We start from the raw sequence: 26,796 nt of genomic DNA, 5'->3' as shown, positions 1-26,796 counted from the left end.
TGGAGCGCCTTAAACGTTCCAAAGCGGTAAAAGAACTTCTTGACTAGCTGCTCCTCCATCATGGTCACACTCTTGTCCAGGACAGAATATGCCTGAGGCCACTTGGTGAAGTAATCTATGGCCAACAGGAAATATAGTAGTTTCCAGCATCAGCAGTAGAAAAGGGGCCCAAGGCATCCACAGTGACCCTGTGCATAAGCGAGCCAGAGAGGAGGGACCTCAGAGAGGCACGCGGTTTTTAGCCACACACTGGACACAGCAGTGCACGTGAAGCTCCACATCCATGCGGCAGTAGAAGCTTTGCCACGGCCACTTCAGTGTCTTGCCTATGCCAAAGTGCTTTATGTCAGCTGGCCCGTACACTGCACCCAGCACCGTCCTACTCAAGCTGCGCGGCACCAACGGCTGCCACGCACTGCACTCTTTGGTGGCGCACCTCTCAGCCTGGCTCTTTGGCTCTCTGAAATGCGTGAGGTGCACAGCACAGAGGTGAGGGTGGAAATGGCACAGTCCTGCCATGACAGCCAGCAGCTCCCTCCTTATCACACAGTAGTTGCACTCTGACTTGCTCACGCGCTGACTGTAGTAGGTGAGGACCCTCTCAGCCCCGTCCTGCATCTGCGAAATGGCGGTGCCAATGGCCCGGTCAGAGACATTAATGTCCGAGATGAGCGTGCTGTCTCCTCTTCCACATCTTCCCCACATAGCCATGCACAGAGAACAGCGAATGCACAGAGTTCCTTCTTCCCGCTGGAACACAGCCCCTTCATCATGAGCTGGTATAGTGGTATGGCTACATCGGCTAGGCGAAACATTTTTATAACTTACAAAAATAAGGTTTTTAAATTCAGATGACTTCCAACATTACATTCGTAATTAGGTTTCCTTCTACATCACAATTGGTTTGAGTTAGGCTATCTTTAACTCTTATTTGCCATGTAGTTCTTACAACTTCTATGTTGTTAACATAATGCTACTAAGGACTGATGACTACACATCTATGATAATTAGGGAGTGTGCTCTTGAAATGTGCTATGAACACTATGCAGGTCTTGTCAGTGTTGACCTTCATTATTATAAACAATACCACCCCCAAACATGACTCCTCCTTGTAACACACCTGACCCACACCAGGAAAGACTTGATAATTAGCCATTTATTTGAACCAGTGGTATTAGATTATGTTGAACAAATTGTGCAGAGTCACTGTGACAAGACTTTGAAGCCACTTTGAAGCCAAGTCTATTCGATGATGATATAAATGTTTCTGTTGGAATTCTTTATGAAATAAGACACACATAAGGGAGGCACAGTGGTCAGGACTCATTCACGGACCCAGGTTGATTCCCAGGCTGGACGCTGCTTCTGTGGAGTTTGTACGTTGTCCCGATACTTGTTGTGGGTTTTCTCCCTGTACTCTGGTTTCCTTCCATGCTCCAAAGGCATACATGTTATGAATGTATAAATTGGCCACTGGTTGCATGTGTGTGCGCGCGTTCGCCCGTGCCGAGAAAAGCTCCGGCCCCTGCCACCCTGAATTAACCGTTTATACTGTTAGAGGATGAACGACATTGTGCAATAATGACACCTTTCGACTAACACGAGTATTGCACATGTATTCCGTATTTTTTCGCTCACCATTTCATTTTGATACCGATTGGTTGCTAACATCCAATTGTCATCATGACTAGCGTAAAAAAGCTTTTCGGGTAGTAGTTATGACGGCCATATAGTTATTGCACTATTGCGTAATAATACTCTTGCTCAATGACGTGCCAAGACGCTAAACAGGAAATAGGCGATTTAAGAAAAGGTTCTCAGGGGAAACTTCGGGTCCACATTCGAAGACGCTGTTGTCGTTTAGGCGTATCTGGTAAGACAATATGACTCTTGCTACATAACATATAGAAGTAAGCTACCTTCGTAACACCGAGCAAGTGTCTAACGCTAGCTACCTAAATTTGGGAATAAGTGTTGAAGTTCACCAAAGGGCCTAAAGTAGTCAGGCATTAGAAGGCATAGGTTAATTTTCAGATATTTGTATTATGGTAATTAACCTATGGTGGGGGTAAATGTTAATTGTAATAGGTATATTTCAGTAACTACACAGTCGAACTATAAAGGAACATTAGCTAACCTAGCTAGCTAGCGTTAACCTGGTTGGTTAAGCACTCAAATTCCTTGGAATTGATCGATGCATTTCTTCTTTTTTTTCCTCCTTGGCAGAAGCACAGGATCATGGCGGCAGCCTTAACGTCACAGGCGGCTCTCCTTAGAAGAGGTAGCAGAGTGTTTTTCTCTGTTAACTGTCACGTCCACTCCAGCGGCGGAGTGACCTCCAAGGAACACTATAAAATTGTCGTGCTTGGAGGCGGAAGTGGTGGTATCACAATGGGTGCCCGCATGAAAAGGAAAATTGGTGCAGAGAATGTGGCCATAGTGGAACCAAGTGAGGTATACTCAAATTTGAACATGCTCTCTCAGTTTAACCTTGCTTATTGTGTAATTTGAGACTCTCAAAACATTCACATTTTTATATTCATTTGCAATATCTGATAGCAGGAATAGTTATAATGTAAAATGAGAGTGCAGAGGCTGTGCTGTAAATGAAAAGCCAAATTACTGTGATAGAAACCATGTGAGTCTGGAAAAGTGGAAATATGATATCAGGAAGAGGAGACATATAAAGTTCTGGTATGCCCGATACTGTCTTATTTGATATATGCTACACAGATACCAACTCAAAATCCTTTACAGTGCCACTGCTATATTGGTGTCATTGTTGTGGTAAAATGTTCTGCCATCAAAATAATTGATCGGTAGTGGTCCTTTGGTCAGAAACAGACCGGATATGAATGGCGAGGGGTGGAAGGGCGTATGTTTTGGGAGGGATGGTCAGTTGCAAAAAAAGTCCATGATGTATCTTGTAACCCAAAACATTTAAACCTAAGACCATGTAAGTCTCATTATATAGATGCAAAATTGTTCAAGAGAAACATGATGCATATAAGAGTATTGAAACTTTTCCAAACCCAGCATGTCAACATTTGACTCTTATGACAAAAGTGAACTGAAGAGGACTTACATTGGTTGTTGTCGCATGATCTTTATACATTTGTTTTTGTGAAGTACAGTAATAATAGTAAGAATTTGTCTTACTTTGTTTCAGATGCATTATTACCAGCCCATTTGGACACTGGTTGGTGCAGGAGCTAAAATCATTACCTCATCTGGACGGCCCACTGCCAGCGTGATCCCCCCTGGAGTAAAATGGGTCAAGTCCAGGGTCATGAACATTGATCCTAAAAACAACACTGTCTTCACAGATTCTGGGCACAAAGTAAGGAAATAGCCAAAGCTTTATAGTGAAACGTATCACCAAAGAGAAATGTTACTTGCAAATGAAGCAGACACCTTATCTATGTGTCTAGCAGTTCACCAAATTGCTGTGGCTAAGCAAAAAGGAATGTGCTATTGCTGCAATTATCAGTAGGGTTTTCTGACTTATTGGGAATGTGTTGAAAAGGAAATAAATTCATTGTAGATGACAAAACGTGTGCTAAAAGGTCAGAGGAGGATACAAGCGCATGGTTCAGATATAAGAAACAGGCAGAGGTCAGAACCCTGTAGGCAGAAGTACAAAAAATGAGATCCAAAGTGAGGGTAGGGGCAAAAACCAGGAATAGATCAAAATTCCTAGTAACTAGAGGAAAAAACAGGAAATGCTCACTACGCAGAGCAAAGGCAAGCAATGCAGAGAAAAGACAATGGGGAACATGATGATTATTGATAAGGTAGTGGTGATAGATGACAGCTAGACAGAATTATTACAGAGACGACTGGTCGGTTTGGGCATGGTCTGCTTGTGATGATTGATTGGATGTAGTGACATGTAATTATTATTTTTTAGATTTCCTATGACTATCTGATTGTAGCACTTGGCCTCCAGTTGCACTACGAGAAGGTACCTTTTTATAATATGTAATTCATTTATTTAGTAATTTATTTGTTATCAATATGTAATTTAGTAATACACTAATTATGTAAAAATCCTACTACGGTAAACTGATTTTGCTTTTATTTAATTTAAGATCAAAGGCCTACCAGAAGGTTTTGAACATCCAAAGATTGGCTCAAACTACTCATTGCAAACAGTTGAGAAGACCTGGACAGCCTTACAGAACTTCAAGGAGGGAAATGCTATTTTTTCTTTTCCCAACACTCCTGTGAAATGTGCAGGGGCTCCCCAGAAAATCATGTACCTTTCAGATGCTTTCCTGAGAAAGGTATTTCTGCATTAGGTGTATGTTGTTTTGATTATGCATGTTTTTTAGTGTTATTGATCAGTTCATTTTTATAATTGCCTAGCATAAATGGTAACTGAAGAACATATGTAGCATGGTGCTTATCTTACATGTAAGATCATGCATTTTAAAGGAATAATTGTTTTATTATTGTTTTTATTTGATCTATAAATAGTGATACCCAATTTGAATAGAAATTTCATAATGATACAATTCTTCGTGCAATTCTTCCCTTGAAAGACAGGAAAAAGGTCTAAAGCCAACATTATCTACAACACATCATTACCTGTACTGTTTGGCGTTAAGAAGTATGCTGATGCACTGTGGGAAATTGTGAAAAGTCGTCACATCGATGTGAACCTAAGACACAACCTTATAGAGGTCAGAGCAGACAGACGGGAGGCTGTGTTTGAGGACCTTGATCGTCCTGGAGAATCAAAGGTTTTTGAGGTAAGCAAGGGCTTAGTGCTTCATTCAGCTAGACACATTGTGCACTGGGTCATTCACCTTCGTGCTGTTTTGCGGGTTATTTTCCCAGTATGAGATGCTCCATGTTACCCCTCCCATGGGACCACCTGCAGTACTAAAAGGCTCATCACTGGAAGATCACGCTGGCTGGCTTGATGTAAATAAGCATACCCTTCAGCACAATAAGTACGCTAATGTATTTGGAATTGGGGACTGTACCAATCTGCCAACTTCTAAAACTGCAGCTGCTGTAGGTAATTCACAAATTAGTTGTGTACACAATAATTCATGTTTTGTTATTGTAGTTTATTTCTGATTAATCAATTATCTTAATTTGTAGGACGTGAGAGGATTTCAGTTCCTCTCAAGTTATTCATTTTAAAAAACAGATTGTGACAGAAGTTTGATACTATGTAACTTTTATAGCTGCACAGTCAAGTGTACTTCAAAGGACCATTACTAAAGTGATGAAGAAAGACAAGCCTGACAAAGAGGTGATCTTTAATAGTTAAAAAGGATAAATTTCCTTTCAAGTAATGTAAATGAATTTAGTTTGCCAAATTTTAAGGAAGATTCATAAGTACTTCAGTATATTTTAAAATGTGTTTTTCTTCATCGCAGTATGATGGTTACACTTCTTGCCCTCTGGTTACAAGCTACAACACCGTCATCTTGGCAGAGTTTGACTATAATGGACAACCACTGGAGACCTTCCCTGTGGATCAGAGCAAAGAAAGCAGAATCATGTATCACATGAAAGCTGATATAATGCCCCACCTGTATTGGCATGGGCTTCTCAAGTAAGTGTTGGTGAATGTTTTAGGTCTCAGAGTCTTTAACTTGTAGTTGTTTTTATATAGTGGTTTTAGGTGCAGCATGAGCTGCAGCATTTCTACCGCTAATTTAAAATATTTTCTTCTCAAAGGGGACTTTGGGGAGGCCCTGGACCATACAGAAAACTTATGCATCTCGGGATGAAATAGAGCTCACTACAACACATTCAAAAGGATTCAGCATGGCAAATATTCCTATTAACCAAATTCTACCAGACTGCTTTTTATATATTACTCATTTACAATATCCTGTTTTGAATTCATTCCACACGGTCATATAGGACAGCAAGCTTTTTTCTGGTTTACAATTTATATTAAACCTTGTGGAAAAAAATTATAAATATACTTGTGTAATTCATGTGCTCAAATGCTAATGTACACCTTGGTCGGCATATCAAATTCGTATTTACACTTTATTGTAAATTGCTGGGCTCTTCAGTGATGCTCTTACAGGGACCAGCGGTGTGATCTGTCAGCTACACTAATCTTCAGAGTGAACTGCTATTTCTGTATGGCTTACGGCAAATGTACCTGTCACCATGTCGATCCGTCGAATTTGTGGCTTGCACAAAGAAAGTTGTGTGAAAATTGTTTTCATCGTGTTGCATTTATGCAGGCAATAGCCATTCGTCGCAAATGGGTTTGAGGGCAGAAAAGCCGCGAACTTCTCAAATACGTATTCAAAAACATCGCCATTAGAACAACGAAATATTTCTGGACTAATTTATTACAAAGATTGCTACGTAGTCCTTCAAATGCGATTACGAAGTGAACCTCTTTGACCATATTTTGACGGTAAAAAAATCCTATTGTGGTAGGTCTAAGAAAACTAGTCCTAAACATAAAAAATGAAAACCAACAAAACGATTAATTAATGTGCACCATTATGTATGTAATGAGTAATTTAAGAGATTTTAACTTTGCTCAGGTAAACAGATTTTAGAACTGAATTTCCATTTTATAACGAGATGATAAAAACAGCTATGTTGGTGAACATTAAACAACTGCCTCGCAACTTCGGCGACGCCACGGCGTTTATTTAACAACTTCAAATTCTTTAGCACTCCAAACCTGTGAATAAAGCTGAACGCGAGCCTTAGGTTGTCTTGGATTTCCAGTTGTCCAGTAATCCAGATCTACCTCTAGCCATTACTAAACCCAACAGCACAGCAAAACTAATGGTGCACTTGCTGAGATTTAGGTTAATAAGCCGCATTCTCGTGGAGGTAAAGTTTTGCATTTCACATGATCTAGCTGGTGTATAGACAATTGTACATTGTTTCTCTTTGCCCACCCACTGGACATTTCTTTCCCGTTCCTTGACCACCTCTGGGACGATGGTCAGGAACAAAAAAAAAAAAAAAAATCCAACAAAAAATGAGGATAGAAGCCAGGTATTCTACTTATTTCCAGTGTCCGGTCTTATTGAATTGCCTTATCTGCCTCGTTTATTATAGGTTATACAGACATGACAAAATGTGTTTTTACGACAATAAATAAATTGTGAAAATGTTAAGACTTTAAATCTTAATACACGATATTGTTGTTAAATGCTCTTTGCTGCGATGTACTATAAATACCCTTCTTTTCGCATCATAGCCTATACATTGCTATTTGCACTTCTAGTTAGATGCTAATTGTATTTCATTGGCCTTGCACTAAGCACAGTGACAATGTTTAATCTTAACGTTAAGCACTGGCCATCTGATTTAGGGCAAAATTAATTAAAAAATAAAGGACAAATACTTAATAAATATAAATCAGGTTTTCTGAAAGAAGTGTACTTAGCTGAAATATAATTTAAGGGCTGAAACTGAAGAACCTTTAGAGCAAGTAGGCATATTAGTCCAGTTTGGTTGTCTCCTGACCACAAGGTCTTATCTCTTCATTATCGGATTACTAACAACAAAATAAAACTGCTTGTTATGCAGTAGTTCATAAGTTTTTCTTTTCTTTTTTTTTTAATCTTAAATGGATTTAGCATAGCCTACACGTGAATCTTTGCTTGAGTTTATTAAGAAGGGGAAATCGCAGACAAGGTAGTCTACAGAAGTTAGGCTACAGACCATTATATCCTATACTCATTACTTTTGACCTTTGAAAAAACGGGCGGAGTGGATGGAAATGACAGCTAATAATGTCCACGAAATGTAGAAACATTCGCAGTAGTGATTTTGCACGGGTACAGGTGTCGGGAACGCTAACAGCATAGGCTACGAGTGCCTTTTCGTTTCTGATAAAGCTCCCTAAACACAAACAAAAATTACAACTTTTTTCCGTAATCGTATGTCAGTGTTGACTGTATATTTCTATTTTTGACACACCGCAGGGCGCAGGAGCCGTACTTCTGTACCTCCTATACACAGTCCGTGGCATAGACTGCTCGTCCCCGCGAAAGCCCAGCATCTGCTCATGCGCGTTCATTGTCATCCGGGTTCCTTCAAGAGCGCCTCGGCGAGGAGGCGGGAAATGGCGTCCCCAAGAAGCGGTGGGAAAGCGACTCGTACTGGATAGACGGGCGGAGGACGGAGACTTTTGAAGCGGACTCCGCCGTCGTGGCTACATCTACGGCCACCCGAGGATTTCGTTGGCGTAACCGCTGGCATGTAAGTGGAGCGTTAAACGGTGTACGGTTTGTCAACATTCCGGCTATCGTGTAAAAAAAAAAAAATGTAACCGTACGCCAAACGATTGCAGTGTGGCTCGGCATCTCACCTCCACCCGCAATCTTCGTCCATCACAAGACGGTTTTTAAAGCCTCGGCGTGGTTGTGCAGTCACCATATTCTGCGTCGGGAGGGGTGGGGGGGAATATATCCCACGGTGAAACGTTAACTACATGTCTGTGACTTGCGCGTTTGCCTCCCCTTGTGAGGCTGTAACACGGCAGAGCTCGCGCTGCGCGGTTATGCCCGCTAACGACGCAGCCAGCGGTGTCGCGAGACAGCTGGAGTGTGAGCGGCTAGCCTTAGCGACGCAGTTTGACGCCAGGATGAAACGTTGAATTGTGTACCCCTTTCATTCCTCTTAATTAATTTCAGCCGCGACCTGTTACCAGTGCTCGTCTTAACACGGAATTGGCGGAAGCGAAGCACAGACTTTGACGGCTCTCGGCCGCCAGATAGTGCCTTTGTTTTGGTGTCCTAATGGCTAATGTACGCTAATTACTCTGGGAACCGTAGATGCTTGGCCATGTAGCTGGCTGGCTAAGTAGCGCACCAGTCCTATTCGTTAATGTCGTTAATATCGTAATTCCCGTTTGTTGGCCTATTCGTACTAGCAGCGCTGACGGAGCCTTGTTTTCTTTAGAATATGAAACTAGGCATATTTTTAAATGAGCTGGTCTTAGTTGCCTAGCTAAATACATAATTGGCTTTGGGATCAAACAGGCGAGTAGCTAGCTAGATGCTATCCAAGGAGACGTTTCACCCCGCCCACTTTCTCCACTGTTCAAGTTGTAGTCGGTTGTTGGTCGCTTCTCTTGTTTTGCTTTAGTGTATACTAATAATGACTGAAACACTGAGCGTCAACAGTGTTATTAGACCTGTTCCGCTTTTATTGATGAAGAATCAGAGCGTTATTTAGGCTTCTATAGTAAAAGTATAATAAAGACAGAAAAGTGCGATTAAAAAATGGTTGAGTGCAGGATCTTGGGTTTTTTTTTAGTCTTACATGTGACTTTTGGGACAATGAGGCTGAGAGTGCGCAAAGCATCTCAGCAGCCAAGCCCTAGCCCACCTGCCCGGACCACCAAGACCAAGAGGAAGTACTCCGAAGTGGAGCACACAAGGCCCTCAGGAGGAGCCAGGATGCAGAAGAGCGACACGGGCATCTTCTCCACCATTAAGAGATTCATTAGGGGCAATGCTGTTAAGGTCTGGTGCCCTTTTATTTACCTTTTTCAATTCTTGTACAATTAATTTCACAACCAATGTTATTTATATGCTGGAATAAATGCAGGAGAAGTTTGCCTTTTGTTGTTCCATTGGTAAGCCATCTAATAGTTTGTTTAAAATAATTTTGTGAGTTTCCAGTATTCAATCATGTATTCACTCCTGTGTCCAATCTCACATTAGGTGGAGCAGTGTACCCCTGCTAAGAGAAGCCGTGTCGACTGTGACTCGGACAGTAACTTGATCACATCCACCCCACCCTCTGGGATTCTGCCCAGCAGAGCTAACCCTAGAACTCGCAGGAAAGGTCCTGCCAATGGAGGTGAGTTGGAGGACAACCCGATAGTATTTGTCAAGTGTTATGGCTTAAACATTGTTAACAGTAATGTGGATGTGGCCTGAATGTTGTATTGGACCACATAATAAGTATAATCTGAATTTTTTTTTTTTTTTTTTTTTTTTTTTAATGAAATGTTTTTCTTAATCTAATTTCTTTGTGGTGTTCATATGTGTTTCATGGGGTTTCTGTGTATTTACAGGCTGCTGTCAAAATTGACATTACTTCAGGTAATGCTTTGCTGTGGTAATGCCACTCAAAATGTGAACTACTAAGTCTCATCTCTTTAGACACCATGGCATGTGAGAGTAAACTGGTGAAGCCCAATGGGAAGCTTGAGGTGCAGACAGAAGCACCTAGCAGCCCGCCTCGCACTACTCTGTTGGGAACAATCTTCTCTCCTGTTTTTAATTTCTTCTCACCAGCCAACAAAAATGGTAAGTATTATAAATTAAGTCTCCCCCGCCCTGTTGAGTTTTTTGTTTGTTTTGTTTTGTTTTTTGTTTTTACCTTTTTTTGGGGGGGAGGTCGGTCAACCTTTCTTATTTGATGTCTTGATGATGCAGCCAACAGGGATCTTTTTGTGTCTGTTCTTTTTTTTCATATGAAGAGTGCTACATTGTGGGTAGGATCAGTATATATCAAGTGGTCTGAAAATGTGAATTGACACCAGTCGGCATTGCAAATTTTGTTGTTGCTGTTGCTTTTATAGATACAAAGATGTCAATGGTGGTTGCATTCTTTTCCTAAAGAAAAAACAATGTTAACACCATTCTTTGACTACAAATAATTGAAGTGGCTCATTTTGGAAATTTTGTTTCGGAAAACAGTCAGTGTTGAGCAAAATCAAATAAATAAATTCTTATCAGTTATCTGACTGACCAACTGCAGCAGTCTGTTTAAAAGGTATTTTACTATCACTTGTCACTGTGTTAACTACACAGTAAGCAGAATCTGACTAGGTGGTAGCCACTCAAATTTTTATTTCCATCCTGTTTCACCTCGAGTTTTGTTTTTGTAACTGTGAGTACAAACTTTATAAAAATAAATTGGAATCAATCTGAGGCTGGCTTATCATGGTGAGTCTTCAGTTACTTTGTTTGCAGCACTTTTATTTGAATCTCTTCATGGGTAGCACTAGTACTACATCTCTTCCTTGTCCATTAGCTACGTCAGGCTCAGACTCCCCTGGGCAGGCGGTTGAGGCTGAGGAGATAGTGAAGCAGCTGGACATTGAACAGCTGGAAGAAACCCCTACTAGTACTACCACTGATGGTAGCAGAGACATCAGCTTTGACCCAGCACTAAACCCAAGACCTCTGCTACATACAGACATGGCTGCAGAGGAGGGGGAGATTGTCACTGAGGGTGATATGCCACCTTTGACAGGTGAGCATTTGCAAATTATTCTCCTACTTATCACAGTATTTATTTTACTCAAGCATTGTATCAATATTTAAGGCTTGTATGACAGTCTTGTCTAAATAGGATTAAACGAGCTAGAACTAAATATCCCTGGCACTCAATGTTTTTTGATAGCGGTTGGATCCAACAGTAATTACCCTGATGCGCCACCATCACCTCCTGCAGAGGGGACATATGAAGAAGACTGGGAAGTTTTTGATCCGTGAGTGGAAAATAACAGCACAATCAACAGCAAGTCATCTGATACTCTATGCTGTTCATCGCTGCTTAATTCCTTTGATCTTCACAGTTACTTCTTCATTAAGCATGTGCCACCATTGACTGAGGAGCAGCTCACCCGTAAGCCAGCACTTCCACTTAAGACCAGGAGTACTCCAGAGTTCTCTCTCGTCCTTGATCTGGTGAGTACAGCCTTATGAAAAGTTGATCCTTCTTGGGCCATGAAAAGGATTGATATATTAAGAAATGTGGTTTCTAATCATTATAGTAAATAATTTCTGATATCTTTGAGGTGAGGTAAGATTTGTTTAAATCTAGTTTAGGTACCATGTTAATTATACAAAGACAATTCAACGTTTACATTTTATATGTAAAATAAAAATGAATTAAATCATTATTAAAACCCAATTTTTTACTATTCAGATACGTTGGGGAATGTTTGGGTTGGCATTCAAAATCCTGAATTGCAGCTTCCTGTATTCCCTTTTGTTTTAGGATGAGACATTAGTCCACTGCAGCCTAAATGAGCTGGAGGATGCAGCCCTCACCTTTCCTGTGCTTTTCCAAGATGTAATTTACCAGGTAAAGCTATAAAGCATTTAGTGGCAGTCAGAGTATGTGAGGGTAGTGGAGTAGCAACTTCTTATGACAATCACTCTGCTCTAGGTTTCTCACGAGTCTCCCATGTGTTAAATCCCACTTCATGTGTGCTCCCAAAAATTGCTTACTACATATTTGGGTATAAGTGACAAATCCACAAGAAACTTTGATTAGAAGTAAATTTTCCTTTAATTTAAGCTTCCTCTTCTGATCACACAATGTACATGTACAGATATTGTCCCAAAAAAGGCCAATTTATTTTTGTCAGAATTTCTCCATTCTTTAGTATATAATGGTTGATCCTATTGTGAGGTTTAACTTGCATAAGCCTTGCCCAACATGGGCCAAGTTGTCACTGTCTAGGTTAAATTTGTTTGCAGTGACGTCCATTAAATTTTGCACTGTCCAGAAATGGCCATTTGTGTCTTCAGAGTCTCATTTTCACCTTGATGGGAAAACTTTGAAAACCTGCAATTGTTGAAAATTTAGAATAATATACAAAATAGTCATTAGTAGGTTTATACATGCGTAGTTGTATGATTCTGATTTCCCTTAACATCATCGTTTTTGGCTCTGTAGCAGCGGTAGAGTAGCACAGTGGAAGTCTGTGACAGCAGGTCGTCAATCAAGAACGCTTATTGAAGCTTTGGGTGTAGACCTAAAATTCTCAGCTATGTGAATCTACCAGTTTGTTAGTATTTTCTGTGCTGTTTTTGTTTTTTTTCTCTCCACTTTCAGAATGTTAATTTTAATACTAGGTTAGTATCATACAACATTTTTTACTGTATGTTCTCTGGGTCTTGCACCATGTTTAGCAATAATGTTGTGGTAATGTAAGTATAGTTTAATGGCGTTGATAAATGTAACAAATATGACCTTTTTAATTCATCATATTGTAAAACTAGTTATTTCTTGTCAGTTAGTCGAAATGACTCGGAGGTTACTGGCAGCTAATGAGACCTGACTGTTTGGTAACTTCTTTTGAGGTCACTTCTACCAATTGTAAATGGCAATCATGGCTGTAGCGTCCATGTAGCTAAGGTACCATTACCATGTGTCTTTTTGTAGTTAACTAGCGTTTCTTTGAAGGATGGTTTTAAGCTGCGGGTTGTTTTTTAGTTAGTTTATGGGGGAGGGTGCAGGGGGTGAAGTAGGCTAAATGGGCTGTAGTTTGACCGATGCTATCCCCTTCAAACTTTTGAAAAATTTCCATGTGTTTTATAGTCCTTGCATAATAAGAAAACAAACAGTTAACCAAGTGTCATCAAACATCACCATGAAATTTAAGAGCTTTTTGTATGCATTATGCTCATGGGATCAAGCAGTATTGGCATAAAAGAAAAAAATAAATATTCCTAACTTCTCAAAAGCCACCATTTGCTTTGCTTAGCAAAGAGATTATAATTATTGTGGTGGTGGTAAGTGGAACCGTATGCTCCTTGTACCTAGGCACCTAGCAACTCAAGCAACCGCACTTTTACTATTTCAGCTATTTTGGTGTGGAGTGGAATGAAGTGAGCAGTCATGCAACATCCAAGAAGTGAATCACTCCTCCTGTTTTGCATGTTTGCCCCATCCAATATTCCCAGTATGCTATAAAGAGAAATGCTACTTAGCAAGTTGAATTTGATAATATTTTGGCAAAATGTATTGCTGTAAATATTGAGGCATTTCTGAGGTGAGTGCCTTTTAATTTGAGGGCACAGTGAAATCAATTTACTTTGCAGCCATCTTCCAGCTAATGTCAGAAGTGCAATTTACAAATGGTAAACCTGTACTAAAATATACTGTAATATAAATATAGTCTTTAATGTTTGGTTTTAGTTTTTAAAGTTAACTTATTTTGTTTAGGTTTCCTTTAAGGACGTTTTCCTTATTCGCACAACTTTTTTTCATTTAAAGGTATATGTCCGGTTGCGACCATTCTTCAGAGAATTCCTGGAACGCATGTCTCAAATTTATGAGGTTAGATTTATTTATTTATTTTATTTTTATTTTATTTATGCAGGTATGCTTTACATTTCAAGAGGCTTCAATTTCCACAGTAGCTCAATCCCCATGTCTTAACTTTGGAAAAGTGTTACTGAACATGGGTGGACAGTATTTCCTCAGATTGATACTATGAAGATTTGCATGATTATGTAAGAGGAAATGTAAGACCAGGAAATATTATAACACTAAAGGTTAACTAATGTATTTAAAAAAAAAAAACAAAAAAAAACCTGTAATTTGGATGTGTATCAAGTATAGACTAGTCAAGGAAATACTTCAATGAACAAATGCATTTGTAAGAAATGTAAAATTCAAATGAAATGTCTCTCTTCTAGATAATTCTTTTTACTGCTTCCAAGAAGGTCTATGCTGACAAGTTGCTCAACATTCTGGATCCTAAGAAACAGTTGGTTAGGTCAGTTGTGGGGTTTTTTGTTTTGTTTTTTTTTTAATTAAAAACAATTTTTTTTAAGTTTTGCTTTCTTTTGTTTTGTTTTTTTTTAAATGTAGTGAAACATTGGTCCTTGTATGTCTGTTTTGGTCTCAGTGTTTTGGGTCATTATGTATTTAAATATTTAGGGGCAGTGGTAGCTCAGTAGTTACAAGTTACTTGCCTTGTAATTGGGAGGTTGCTGGTTCAAGCCCCACCACTGCCAAGTTGCCACTGCTGGGCACCTGAGCAAGGCCCTTAACCCTCAATTGCTCAAGTTTTACTCAGTCATAATTGTAAGTCACTTTTACTAAAGTGTCAGCTAAATGCCGTAAATGTACATGATGTTTCTGTTTTACTTCAATAGACATAGATTGTTTCGCGAGCACTGTGTATGCGTCCAAGGAAACTACATCAAAGACCTGAACATACTTGGGAGGGATCTGTCGAAGACCATAATAATTGACAATTCACCTCAAGCCTTTGCATACCAGGTTGGTTGGTTGGCTGGTTGGTCTGTTTGTTTGCCTGTACTTATGAGAATATTTGATGTTCAGACTCTCTTTTCTCTATTTCAGCTGTCTAATGGGATTCCCATTGAGAGCTGGTTTGTAGATAAGAATGACAATGAGCTGCTGAAGCTGGTCCCATTTTTGGAGATGCTGGTGGAATTGGTAAGTGAAGGTTTTAACACGCACAACACTGAATTGCAGGCCAGTGATCTATTACATACAAGTATGACAATGGGCATAAAACAGTACAGTTATTGTTTGTATTTTAGTGCTTTTTGTTTTACATTAATGTCCTTGTGCTCTGTGCTTTTAAAAAAAATGACTAACAATATACGTATACATCTGCTAAGTAAATGTACGTAACTACAGGTAACAATCTTTGTGGTGTCTAGCTAGCTTTAAGACAAATTTTTTTTACCATACAAATGGCTGCCTAGAACTCTTGTGCAGTTTAGTATAGGTAACGTTACTGTGTTGTAGCTTTCTGTGGACCTTTTGTAAATTAAAGCTACAGATCTAGCTCCCAAAGCCAGTAAATGCTCAACATGACATTAAGTAGGCAAGGAAAACACTTCATACCATGTGCATTAAATAAAGTTCTGTAGACCATCTAGTCTCTCTTCCCTGTTTTGCCTCTTCTTTGGATTCTGTGTTTTAGCTTGGAGTAAGTGTGCCTCAGTAGGTTTTATTTTAGTGTGCTTAATTGAGCTGTCATTTAACCTTCCCAATCTTTACTTTGTCACATCCACATCAGTGTTGGACTGATATTCACAAGGGCAAGTGTGGAGTGCAGATCTAGGAGACCTTGTCTTTTCTGGAATTAGAAAAACAGTTGTGCGCATGGCATCATTTTTACAGTCAGATGAAAACCGTTGTTTGACCCTTTTTGCTATTTGGTTTGTAATTCTTGTCTTATTTTTCCTTGCAGAATGAGGATGTTCGGCCTCACATAAGAGAGAAGTTTCGCTTGCATGACCTTTTACCCCCGGATTGAAGCTTCTGAAGCTTTCAAAGCAACCGTGACTGTTTTTAATAAATTGGAATTTTCGGGGGGGGGGGGACTGCAATCTAGTGAGGATTTTAACTACAGATTTACCTTTACTGGCAATGTTTTAGTTGGGTATGGGTTGGGTTGTCAAAGATTTTAAAAGAATGACTCAAGTATGCATACATTTTATATAAACATTTAAGTTGAATTGTAGTTGAAAGAGAGAACAAGATTCATCAGTTTTGATTGCTTGGCCTCTACAAATATTTGTAAATCATGGCTTGGCAACAGAGGACACTCTTGGAGTCGTTCCCCTACCCCACCCCACTTATTTTACCTAAATTGGACTTTACATATAGTGCTGTAGAGAAGAGGACTGATGTCACTCCTTTTGGTGCTCAAAGGGACACTCCTCCCTTACTAGCCATTGACTTTTCAACAGGAATGGCCAGTTAATGAAATTAAGACGTATAGATATATACATATTCAGTTATGTGTGTATATGTATATATAACATTTGTACATATGTATTTTCTTGTCAGGTTTGTAAAACGTTCCTTTTGCTCTTGAGTTCAACATGCATTCCTTTTGGTTGGAAGGCTTGTTTGATAGATATGCTGACTTTTTATTGATTTTTACTATAGGTTTGAAGTTTTATTTTTAAATGGCTTCTCTTATGCTTTATTTTCTAAATGCTTGTAGACTGGTTTAAAAAAAAAAAAAAAAAAAAAAAGGAACAGTGAACATCCAGTCATCTGTAAAATGCGTAGCATATTGGGTGGGAGGGTATGAAAAATGATGTAAATTACAAAGGGTTTTTTTTTTTGTTTTTTTTCTGCCTCTTGTGTATAATTGGCTGACCTTGACAGGCGAATCAAGACATTTTTTTGATCCTGATTGCTTTACACTATTGACTCTGTTCTATGGGGGTTTTAATGTTTTTATTCAATTGTTAGTTTGTTTTATATGCCAAGTATAGGCAAAATGTAAAATATGCTATGTGCTTTTGATTGCTTTTCTGTGAAAAATCATGCTTGGTCTCTTTATGAAATGTCTGGTAATTGTAGCACCAGTACATGGACTAGCCTAATCGCTGCAAATGCATCATGTTCAGTGTTTTACCCTAGGCAATTCAATCTTGCTTTTGAACTCAGTCCTGTTTTAAGAATCATGTACAATTCTACCTCTCTCTGAAGGGTAGACCCTGCATTTCATTCAGTGTTACCCCGATATTTGTTTTTTGTTTGTTTGTTTGTTTGGGGGGGGGTTGTTTTGTTTTTGTTTTTTTTTCTCTTCCCCTGCCCCATGGACATTAATACATTATTTTTATGTATCAGTCAGACTGAAATGGGTTGGTTTGTTTTTGTTTGTTTTATGGCATTGTCACACAAGGCCTTGACTGTTAATTTCCCCCCCCCTCCCCTTTTGAAAATGAATGTAGCTTGTGGATAACTTGTTTCAAGGTGGTTCATTGTAATTTTAAGTATTTTTCACATTTTGCACAAAAAAGTTAGAAATTCATCAACCCTTTTATAAATAACTGGGCAGCTTTTGCTGGGAAATACAGCAGTATGAAGATTACAATTGGTATACATTCACCTTTTTGAATTCACAAGTCAGGATTTTTATTCTTATTGCTTGGGTAGCAGAAGTACCTTCTTTTTTTGGATAGACCTTTTTTCCTTTTTTAAGTAGTCAATATTGGCACTCTACATCTCAGAATGGTGGTTGTAGAATGCAGCTTATGGTAAATGTATTTAAAAAAAATTTTTTTTGCGGTCTCAGTATGTGGTCTATTGTGAAGGCATTCCTGTGAAAGCAGGCGCATGGCACTACGTTCAAGTTGCTTGGGTCATTATTAGGTTGCAAGTAATGAGTAATTAACACCAAGACTAAAATTATTTGAGCCTCTTGTCCATCACTTGGTGCTACTTAGCAAGTGTGGCTATGAAAAGGGGAATCTCTCCAGCACCTTTCGAGCCAGCTTAGTTAAAATGGGTTCAAATTGTATACATCAGTACCAAAAAGGGCTGAACATTCCTGAGTTCCCAATTTATAAAGGTACATATATTAGGTACATCTGCCTCCATTGGATTCCAGCATGACTTGGTCTGGCATGGAGTCTGAAACATGCTTGCTGTGTTCAGGACTACCATGCTGAAATGATTGCTTTGGCTAGTTTTGGCAAATTGGAATGCTATATTCTTTCAAAAGACTCCTCTGGCCTTTCCCCCTCAACTCAAATGCTTGATGGAGTTGAGACGGGGGCACTGCAGGTGTCTGAAGCAATGAGAATACTGTCAAGTTCCTGGAGCCATTTGCTGATTTTTACATGTCGTAATGCTGGAAGTGTACTGCCTGTGAATAAGCTGTAGCCATGAGAAAATGAACCTGGCCTGGAAGGAGCATTTTTGTTAAGACAATCTTCAGACAGTATCAGGGCCCTGTTGTGTGCCATGAAGACATTCTCCATGTATCTCACTGATACCACTGGCTTGTAATGTTGATACCATAGGCTTGTATTGCCCCAAATTCTGACCCATCAGTATGACTAGAACCTTTACGTTTATTTATATGAGCAGGCAACTTTTTTGTACTCACTGATCCTATTGTAGTGGTCCTGTTTTCATTGGAGGTGCTTTCCTGTTTGTTTGTGTGTTTGCCAAACTCAACACCAGACATGGTCTTCGGCATTTGTAGTCAATTAAGTGGTGCATTCTGAGATGCTGTTATTTGCCTGGATGTGACATTTGTTTGATTTTCATTATTATTTTGTCCCCTCTGATCCACAATCTGTTTTTAAACATAAGAATGCCCATCATAAACGTGAAGGATTTTGTTAATTTCACATTCTCTATGCCTTTAAAACAGTTGTTCATTGAATGATAACGATTTTGGGCACGCTAGAACTGGCATGCCATGTTCAGTCACCAAGATTCCTGCTTTTGCCCATTGTGGCTCTCAACTGCACATTAACTGATGCTACAAACCTTAGACCGCTTGCTTCATGCCACACTCTGCAGTCACATGACAAACGTTTAGAATGTAGGCTCCTGTTGGTGTGGAGGTGTACCAAAATAAACAGGCAACTCGCTGGCCAATCAGAACTGCGTTAGGTCTAAAAACATGGTGTTCGAGAAAAACTTAAGCATGGGGGGGGGGGGGAATATATATATATATATATAAGTGTGTATGTTGGTCTTGTAAATTTACATGTGTTAACAGTGTTAAATGTCTACTTTTTGCTGGTTGTTGACTTGATTTCACATTAGTTACAAATGAGCTGAAATTGCTGAAAAAGATGGAAGGAACCCCCCCCCCCCCCCCCCCCCCCAAAGTTTCTACTTTTGGAAATGACTCAGAATTGTTCTCAAAAAAGTAAAGGAAAAATCAATGATTTTTTTCCTAGCAGGCAGACCTAAAATATCTGGCTTATAAACAACTACATGTAATATTATCATTCAGTGCCAGTAAAACTAATCATAGGATAGTTATTAGAAGAAATTTGATTGTCTGGGCATTGCAAAGAAATATATAGGCTACATGAACATCTCTGTGCCAACGCTGCAGTAATCCCGTTTGCTAGGATTCTGGTATACAACTAAATATTTCAGAATCTCAGTAAACCACAGGCTCATCTTATTAGAATAGTTTATTTTCCAGCGTACTGAACTGAATGGACCAACGGAGTGGGTTATTGACAGAACATGAACTAACTAGCTCTACTAGGTGATAGCTATCGGAGCGAGAAACCTTTTTATTTATTTTATTTAGGCTCAACATATACCAAATTTTAATGAACAGCAAGAATAGAAAGAAGTGTACTGGGGCTGCGGTCGCCTTCTCCAAACCAGCTGGTGGCGATAACGCACGCTTTCGTGGCTCGGCAGCTTTAAGGGCTGCGGAGAGAAAGACGGCCCAGTCAAAATTTCATCCGTTCCGCTGCTTAGTAATATTAATCATTGACACCGAAAGACTTTAGGCTGTGTTCACTGCGCTAAAAAAAAAAAAGGTAAATGTCTAAAGACAGCCGCCACGATTGCCGTCGACGTGGCACTGGCCCGCACCGGCTCGGGCCGAGGGCCGGTCAGAGCGGTGATGGGAGGGAGAGGTCTGGGAGCAACAGCTCTGGATCCTCGCACGGAGGAGGCAAAGTCAAGAATACGCCCGTAAACATTACTCTGAAGGTAGGGCATGCCGTTCAGCTGGCACGCTTGCCAATACGCCGTTGATATTTTAAGGTTTACTAAAACCATGGTGCTTGGTATAAGCGTGCGGTTTGGCAGGTTAACAGGACGTGGCCAGTGCGAGGTTGGATGGCCAACCCGGCGCCGTGTCTCGCTTCTGCATATGGAGGAGACCGCTTAGTTCGCTGGTCGTTGGTGTTGTGGTCATATGTGCAAGTCGCTGAAAACGAGTAACGGGAACGTTCCCCCGGCGAACTCGGAACAGGTGTCGCACAAATCCAGCGCCCCTTTGGGTAAAAGGTGGTAACCTTTTTAAGTGAATCCTGTATATATGTTAAGTCTCTGCCTGTAATGTGTTGGGAATCAAGCAGGCAGCTAAAAATCCATTTATTCAGGCTTGTTTAGTCTTTTTGTGAAGCACAATTGGAGCAAAGCTCTTTTTCTTTCCTGCCCAGGCACCTGTCCAGGGATAGTCCTGTCAAAATATAAACACAGGGAAGGCAATCCATTTCCACCCATCAAATTCCACAGCCTTGTACATCTGTTCTGGAGAAACTGCTCTGAATGGATTAACCCAACCATTTTTAAATTCCAAAGTCTCCAACAGTCTATATTCACCATAATAACACAGGTGTGATGGATACCATCACTTAGGAAGGTTAAATGGCTGCTCTGTCCACGATGTCCGAGAGCTGGCTCTTTGGTTCAGTACTCTGCCTCCTGTCAGCCCTGGGCTTGAGGCCCAGGTAGGATGGCTCCCTCGGCCTTCATTACAACAGGGCAACAAAATGTGCCACAGACTCAAGCAGGTAAATTTTTATAGTACTTTCATTTACTTTGAATTTCTTTTTAGAATTTTATAATCAGGCCTGTTTTTTAAGTGACCGAGAAGTTACATTGTACTGTAAGTAACCTTTCTAAAATCCTAGTTAAACTTTAAAAAAAGGAAAGGAACCAATGAAACAAGAAGACATTCACAAACTCCAACTAAAACAGCAACATTTTAAACATTAGATCTAATGCATGGCATTATGGGAGTCTTCACCATGCTTCTCTCCACTTAACCAATCTGGCCCACAGCCCGAGGTCCGTGGCAGATATCACACAGCCCACCCCATGTTTTCACTGCCCTGCTGACCCAATCAGCCTGCTGTGCCCACATCACAGCCGCAGTCTCCATTTGCCTGCCGCCTTGCCCAGCACAAACTCCACGGGTGCCCCGTTTGTGGCAGTGGGTATCTCAACAATGTGGTCATCGTCCTGGCTGGCCGCAGTCTCTCCCATGCAGGGGTGTTGCAGCGAGTCCGTTCCTGTGGGCCCCATCCAGACTAATATACCACCTCATCTACCTGCTCTGCCACGATATGAGGAAACGGTGTACCCCGCTCTGAGTGTGCTGTCCTGAAGATGAGCTCCGTCGGTGTCCGGAGCTTGTGGCTGATCATCAGGACGGCTGAAGTAAATCCAGTAGGCTCCGGCGTGAGAAGCATGCCAGCTGTACCAGGGGTAAGTGGCGGCCCCGTTCACACTGGCGCTGAGAGGCCACAATAACTAGAAGAGGGGTGAATTCTCCACGAAGCCGCAACCCTCTCCACGAGCGCAGTGGAGCAGAGGGACCAAAGCGACGTGTGCGACTGGTACCGCGGCTCCTTTGGCTTGTTGAGCGCTGGTCACTGCAGGCCAGCGCGCACAGCTGAGCATGCAGAGCGGCGAATGCACGCTCAGCCCGTCTGTCTCACTGGAATGCAGCCTTTCACCTGTGCGGCTGTATCAGCACACCCGTGCTCCAAACGGTGCATTTCTCCACCGTTGATGCTGACGCGTCCGCTACCCACGGCCCTCGGCGATCTGCCGGCGTAATCAGCTACTCCAGTACTGGCAGCTTCACCTGCGGGAAGCCACGGTGCCTCAAACCTGAAAGAGTGCACAGTCCCTGGTGTTCCACCAACCTGCTCTGCCACTGTGTGTTCAGCTCCTCTGGAGTAAGCAGCTTCGTTCATAGAAAACAGAGGCCATGACTCTGCCTCTGCATACATCTCACTTGCGTCCTCTTTCAATCCAGTGTTTCCTTTTTGAGGTCGAGTCGTGTGTGTGTGTGTGTGTGTGTGTGTGTGTGTGTGAGTGTGTGTGGCACCAGCCCCACTCCCACTTCCCACTGTCTGGTGTGGTGTCTCCTTTTCCTGCACTGCTAATACACTAGATCTTCTGCCACCAATCAACGTGCTGATTTGAGGCTGGCTGATGCGGTAAGCCGCACATGCTGCCTAAGCGCCACGAGCAACAAAGCGTTCAGGAAGTGTTCCAATCATGAATTTTGGAAATGGCTGCAGTCCTAATACTTTCCGTATCATGGTAAATTCCCCATGCTTTTGCCATGCCAACGAATGAACTCGCATGAATGAATTAGCTCGCATGCACCAACTGTTTTGAAATTTGTGTGGCAAGTAATCTAATATGACGAGATGTTCCATGAGTGCTAATACAGTATAACCACACTGGGACTCTGAAGTATACATGTCTCACTGCGCTTTACAGTGGTGTCATTACGTTAATGATCATTAACTGTTACAAACGTTGTTGCACATCCATGCTGATATCCAGTACAACAGTATATGTCTCGTGTGATGTTGCTTAAATAATATTAGGTTTTTCGCTGCAGTAGAATCAAATGGGGTAACATTTAGTCAGGTACTCAATACTGTGCAGTTTTAATTTGACACTGTCTCGTCCCTGGCTGCTGTTTGTAGCCTCTCTTTGGTTGACCTCTCCTATGAAACGTGATTGGTCTGTGTCTATGGTAGTAGAGTCCCAGAGCGTGTTTAGAATGTGTACTGCGATGTACAACAGGTGTCTCTCTGTCTGGGGGTTTAGGCATGGTGCCATAATAGTGAAATATACAAACCAATAATCGAAGTCAGTAATTGGTGTGTTGGTATACACTTGGCTGGACCTTCTCGGTTGTACCCATCTTAATCATCAAGAAATTGAACCAAAATTTGTTGTGGATTTGCTTTTAACTTGTACAGGGAAAGTCTATACAAAATGCTTGTATTTTTTGGCAACAGAGTTTGTCTAGGTTATCGAGTAATTTAATTATAATATTAGGATATTCAGCAATACATGGTCTAAAGTGAAACTAGTTAGATTTTCACCTTTGAGGCCTTTTCTGCCTGTATAAAACCTGTCTAAGGATTTTGTTTGGCATCCATGAAGAGCAGCCTAACGGGGTGAAAGCAGTGTCATATCTGGGGTTGAACTCTTTATGCATGTTTCATTGTACAGAGGCTGACTGCTGCAGTCTGTCTCTATATTAAGTGATTTTAGTCTGTATGTCTTTACAGCTCTTACTTTATCAGACTTGGATGGATGTCAACAAGACATAGCAAATATAGTTAACATGGTTTACTGCTATTTGAATGGACTAATAAAATGTGATCTTTTTAGCATACAGTTTATGGATTGATTTTAATTAAGCGTGTTTGACTCTGGTTTGCGTTTTCTTAAATGCCTTCCTGACATTTATGTTCTGACCTTAGATGTTCCACTGCATCTTTAAAACAGCTTTCCCCTAATTATGCATGTAAATGTCTTTTATAAAACTGACCTTTTTCTTGCAACCTTATGTCTTGCCCTTCTCCATCTGAAGGCTCCGTTGCAGCTTGCTTTCATCAGCGTGGCTCTGTTGACATCCGTGGTTGAGGCTAGCACTGAGTGAGTCACACACTTCCTCATCCAATCAGATGTGAAGCCTGCGTGACAGCAGGCTCGCTGACATGCACAGGCTGCAGCTGCCAGCAGTGACCAAGGGCCGGCTGACTGCACCCGCCTGCCATGCACAGAGAGAGAGAGAGAGAGAGAGAGAGAGAGAGAGAGAGAGAGAGAGAGAAAAAAGCATCAGGAACGGTGCAGGAGGCCATGTGCACGGACGGTAGCAGCTGAGCAGTCAGGATGGAAGGGATCGTGCAAGCTCAGCGAAGCAGAGTGCAGCATTGTGGAGCTCAGCTGTGATTGGCCCAGGAGAAGGCAGGGCAATCAGCCTGCCCCGGTTCACAGCAGCGCTCTCTGTTCCCAGTCGGTAGAGAAGTTGATGCTGCCGGACAAGTGGTGGGCGCTCAGAGGAGGTGACGCTGCGTGGCTATTTTGGTCCCGGTGTCAGACGGCAGTGTTGCCCCATGCAGGACTCCGCTGATGGCTAGGGGGAGCGGGGGGTGTGAAGAGCTCGGCAGAAGCATGTCGGGGCCAGAGAAGAGCGAGGGACCCGCGTACCGACTCTACTTCTTCTCTGTATGTACTTTCTAATCTCCTCTCCACTCCTTCTCCCTCTCCTGCTCTCCCTCACGCTCTCTCTGTCTGCATGCCTCACTGCTTGGACCTGCTTGACAACAGGAAACCCTATCCCTGCTTAGCCAGTCCGCCAGCTCGGAAGCCTCTCTGCATGTGGTGCACTCAGGCAGGGGGTCGTTCCCCTTGCTCGGTGCCCAGGGCTCGTGGAGGCAGCCTCTGTATCTGGAGACTGCAGGTGTTTTTAAGCAGGTGAAGGTTTCGGAGCGGAGGGACCTGATCTGGCCTGCACTAGCATCCACCTTGCTTTATGTGCTAGTCAATGTGTGCTTAAAACAGTTCCAGAGCTCTGACGGGGCCCTGCACCTTCCCACTGCATTCAGCTGCTGACTGACGTGTGCCAAGGCCCAGAAAATCAGGGGTAAATATTTACCGTCAGACAGCCCAAGGGCAGGCAACAAGGCCCTGCTTGCCTGTGTTTGCATTTACATCTGGGTAATGCACTTATTACTTGTGCTATTCTCAGTTCTTCTGGAGAATAGTATTTGAAGAGAGAATCTGGCTTGAACTGAAGATTCTGTTTTGCTGCACTAAAGTAGGTCACTTGTGTATATTAAGCCTCAGGGCATCAATCTGTAGCCAGGACAGTGTGCTGTTTATGCATGTGTGAAACCTAATGAACCTTTGGCGAAAAATGACTTGCTCTGCAGTGGGCTGAAGTTGACATGACGAGCACTACTACATGCACATTTTTTAAACCAGTAGCCTAGTTTATTTTGATATTTCTGTGGCATGACTAATAATGTGTCTAACCCTGCATAGCCTATTTCGCAATGCCTGTAATAAGTTTAAAGGTCGTCTGCAGCTCTGAGGGTCAGTAAGGAATTTGTTGACCCTAACGCTGGTCACAGAGTGTCTACTTCCCCGGCACTACCAGTGACGGGTGGCAGGGATGTTGTGATCCAGCCACGCCATCGAGGAGAATACTGGAGTTGCGTCACTTTTCAGCCAGCTGTATGTAATTGGTTAATGTTGGATGGAAGCAAACCATGCTCAAACCAGCATGAGTCCTGATGCGTAGTAGGTTTTGTGAATACGTGGCAATGCTGTCCCACTGTAAAGTGGAAACGACTCTTCTGTATTGTTTTCTAGGACTTAAAATGCTGCTTCACGTTCATCGCCCTTCTGTTAGTGGAATGCATTAGCCAATGTTGAATACTAAAAGAAACATTGACAAAAGGGCTTTCAGGAGGCTAGAAGCACGGCTCCTTTTTAAGCGGCATGAGTGGCTCTCTGCGCTTATGGAATGGACAGCAGACTGGCTTCCTGACCCGTGCGAAGTGATGACATTAGCAAGGAGCGAGAGACAGAGATGGGGAGAGAGAACTGGCATCAGTGCAATCCACATGTTCCTTCTACTGTCGCACACGGTGGCGAAACACAAAAGGTGCAAACTTGATTGAGTTATGTCCCATTATAGCGCCAACAGTGCTCCTATTCTGTTCCTGGTGCTTGGAAAAAGCCTTTTGTGTAGTTTAAGGACGGCTAGTGTTTTTAAAGTGCTGGAATGTTCTTATCCTGAGCATGAGATGTGCCTACCAAGGTCTGTCATGAGTACTGGTGAGATTTGTTAGTCCTCCCTGGCCTGTGTGAACAGTGTTCTGAGCGGAATAAAACTAGCAGGCAGGGCAAATCCATGCCGTGTAACATGGGACATCTGAACAGGTCCCTGCACATGACTGTCCCAGGGCAGCTCCCGGGGCTCAATGGAGAAACGTGGTGCTCACGTGATTGCTGACCGCCAGCTCCCAGGGCTCAAAGGGGAAACGTGGTGCTCACGTGCCTGCTGACCGCCAGCTCCCAGGGCTCAAAGGGGAAACGTGGTGCTCACGTGCCTGCTGACCGCCAGCTCCCAGGGCTCAAAGGGGAAACGTGGTGCTCACATGCCTGCTGACCGCCAGCTCCCAGGGCTCAAAGGGGAAACGTGGTGCTCACGTGCCTGCTGACCGCCAGCTCCCACATGACTAACACAGTGTTCATGTCCTCATCGCACAGGCCTCATTCCAGCGGTCGAACAGCCATGATAAAGTGAGAAAGATTGTGGCAGAGGAGGGACGTGCCGCTCGCAACCTTATCGCCTGGAGCGTACCCCTGGAAAACAAGGAAGAGGAAGGCACGTACACACACACACACACACACACACACACACACACACACACACACACACAGAAGCCACATCTACTAAATAACAGCACCTGGTCAGCTGCGGCCCCCACCTTAGACTGCCCACTGGTGACGTTAATGAGAAATGGCTACACTCAGTGCTCC

General features: G+C 42.0%; 3 protein-coding genes and 1 long non-coding RNA gene across 12 annotated transcripts in view; 3 read left to right on the top strand and 1 right to left on the bottom strand.

The window, feature by feature from the left end:
* The first annotated feature begins 1,650 nt into the window (after window positions 1-1,650).
* sqor (sulfide quinone oxidoreductase) lies at window positions 1,651-7,121 on the top strand. Its single transcript, XM_027017140.3, has 10 exons — window positions 1,651-1,873; window positions 2,227-2,454; window positions 3,170-3,340; window positions 3,911-3,964; window positions 4,092-4,286; window positions 4,545-4,754; window positions 4,843-5,026; window positions 5,199-5,266; window positions 5,394-5,572; window positions 5,698-7,121. The coding sequence occupies exons 2-10, from the start codon at window positions 2,239-2,241 to the stop codon at window positions 5,753-5,755; spliced, it is 1,335 nt and encodes a 444-aa protein (XP_026872941.2). The 5' UTR covers window positions 1,651-1,873; window positions 2,227-2,238; the 3' UTR covers window positions 5,756-7,121.
* On the bottom strand, window positions 5,058-8,892 carry LOC145657441 (uncharacterized). Its single transcript, XR_014123106.1, has 2 exons — window positions 8,321-8,892; window positions 5,058-5,487 (listed from the first exon to the last, which is right to left on the bottom strand). It is a non-coding gene; the product is annotated as an uncharacterized LOC145657441 (long non-coding RNA).
* ctdspl2a (CTD (carboxy-terminal domain, RNA polymerase II, polypeptide A) small phosphatase like 2a) lies at window positions 7,986-17,452 on the top strand. Its single transcript, XM_027017138.3, has 13 exons — window positions 7,986-8,211; window positions 9,271-9,479; window positions 9,681-9,819; window positions 10,125-10,271; window positions 11,002-11,223; window positions 11,374-11,461; window positions 11,549-11,660; window positions 11,974-12,060; window positions 13,981-14,043; window positions 14,406-14,485; window positions 14,868-14,994; window positions 15,079-15,174; window positions 15,941-17,452. The coding sequence occupies exons 2-13, from the start codon at window positions 9,294-9,296 to the stop codon at window positions 16,004-16,006; spliced, it is 1,413 nt and encodes a 470-aa protein (XP_026872939.2). The 5' UTR covers window positions 7,986-8,211; window positions 9,271-9,293; the 3' UTR covers window positions 16,007-17,452.
* A 2,445-nt stretch (window positions 17,453-19,897) lies between these two features.
* Window positions 19,898-26,796, top strand: part of scaper (S-phase cyclin A-associated protein in the ER) — a 70,361-nt gene continuing 63,462 nt past the window's right edge. For 6 of the 9 annotated variants that reach the window (XM_081712008.1, XM_035536225.2, XM_035536220.2 and 3 more), the window contains exons 1-2: window positions 19,898-20,187; window positions 26,524-26,641. In XM_081712008.1, coding sequence (XP_081568134.1) covers window positions 20,017-20,187; window positions 26,524-26,641 — 289 coding nt within the window. In that variant the 5' untranslated portion in view covers window positions 19,898-20,016. Of the gene's footprint in view, window positions 20,188-24,129; window positions 24,472-26,523; window positions 26,642-26,796 lie in introns of those variants that run through there. The other 3 variants (XM_035536228.2, XM_081712010.1, XM_035536221.2) reach the window with 2 other exon arrangements.

Source organism: Electrophorus electricus, chromosome 4 (genome assembly GCF_041902795.1).
Source record: "Electrophorus electricus isolate QZ-2024a chromosome 4, ASM4190279v1, whole genome shotgun sequence".
NCBI lineage: Eukaryota > Metazoa > Chordata > Actinopteri > Gymnotiformes > Gymnotidae > Electrophorus > Electrophorus electricus.
Note: the sequence above shows the minus strand (reverse complement) of the source record. Positions and strands in the feature narration are given on the sequence as shown.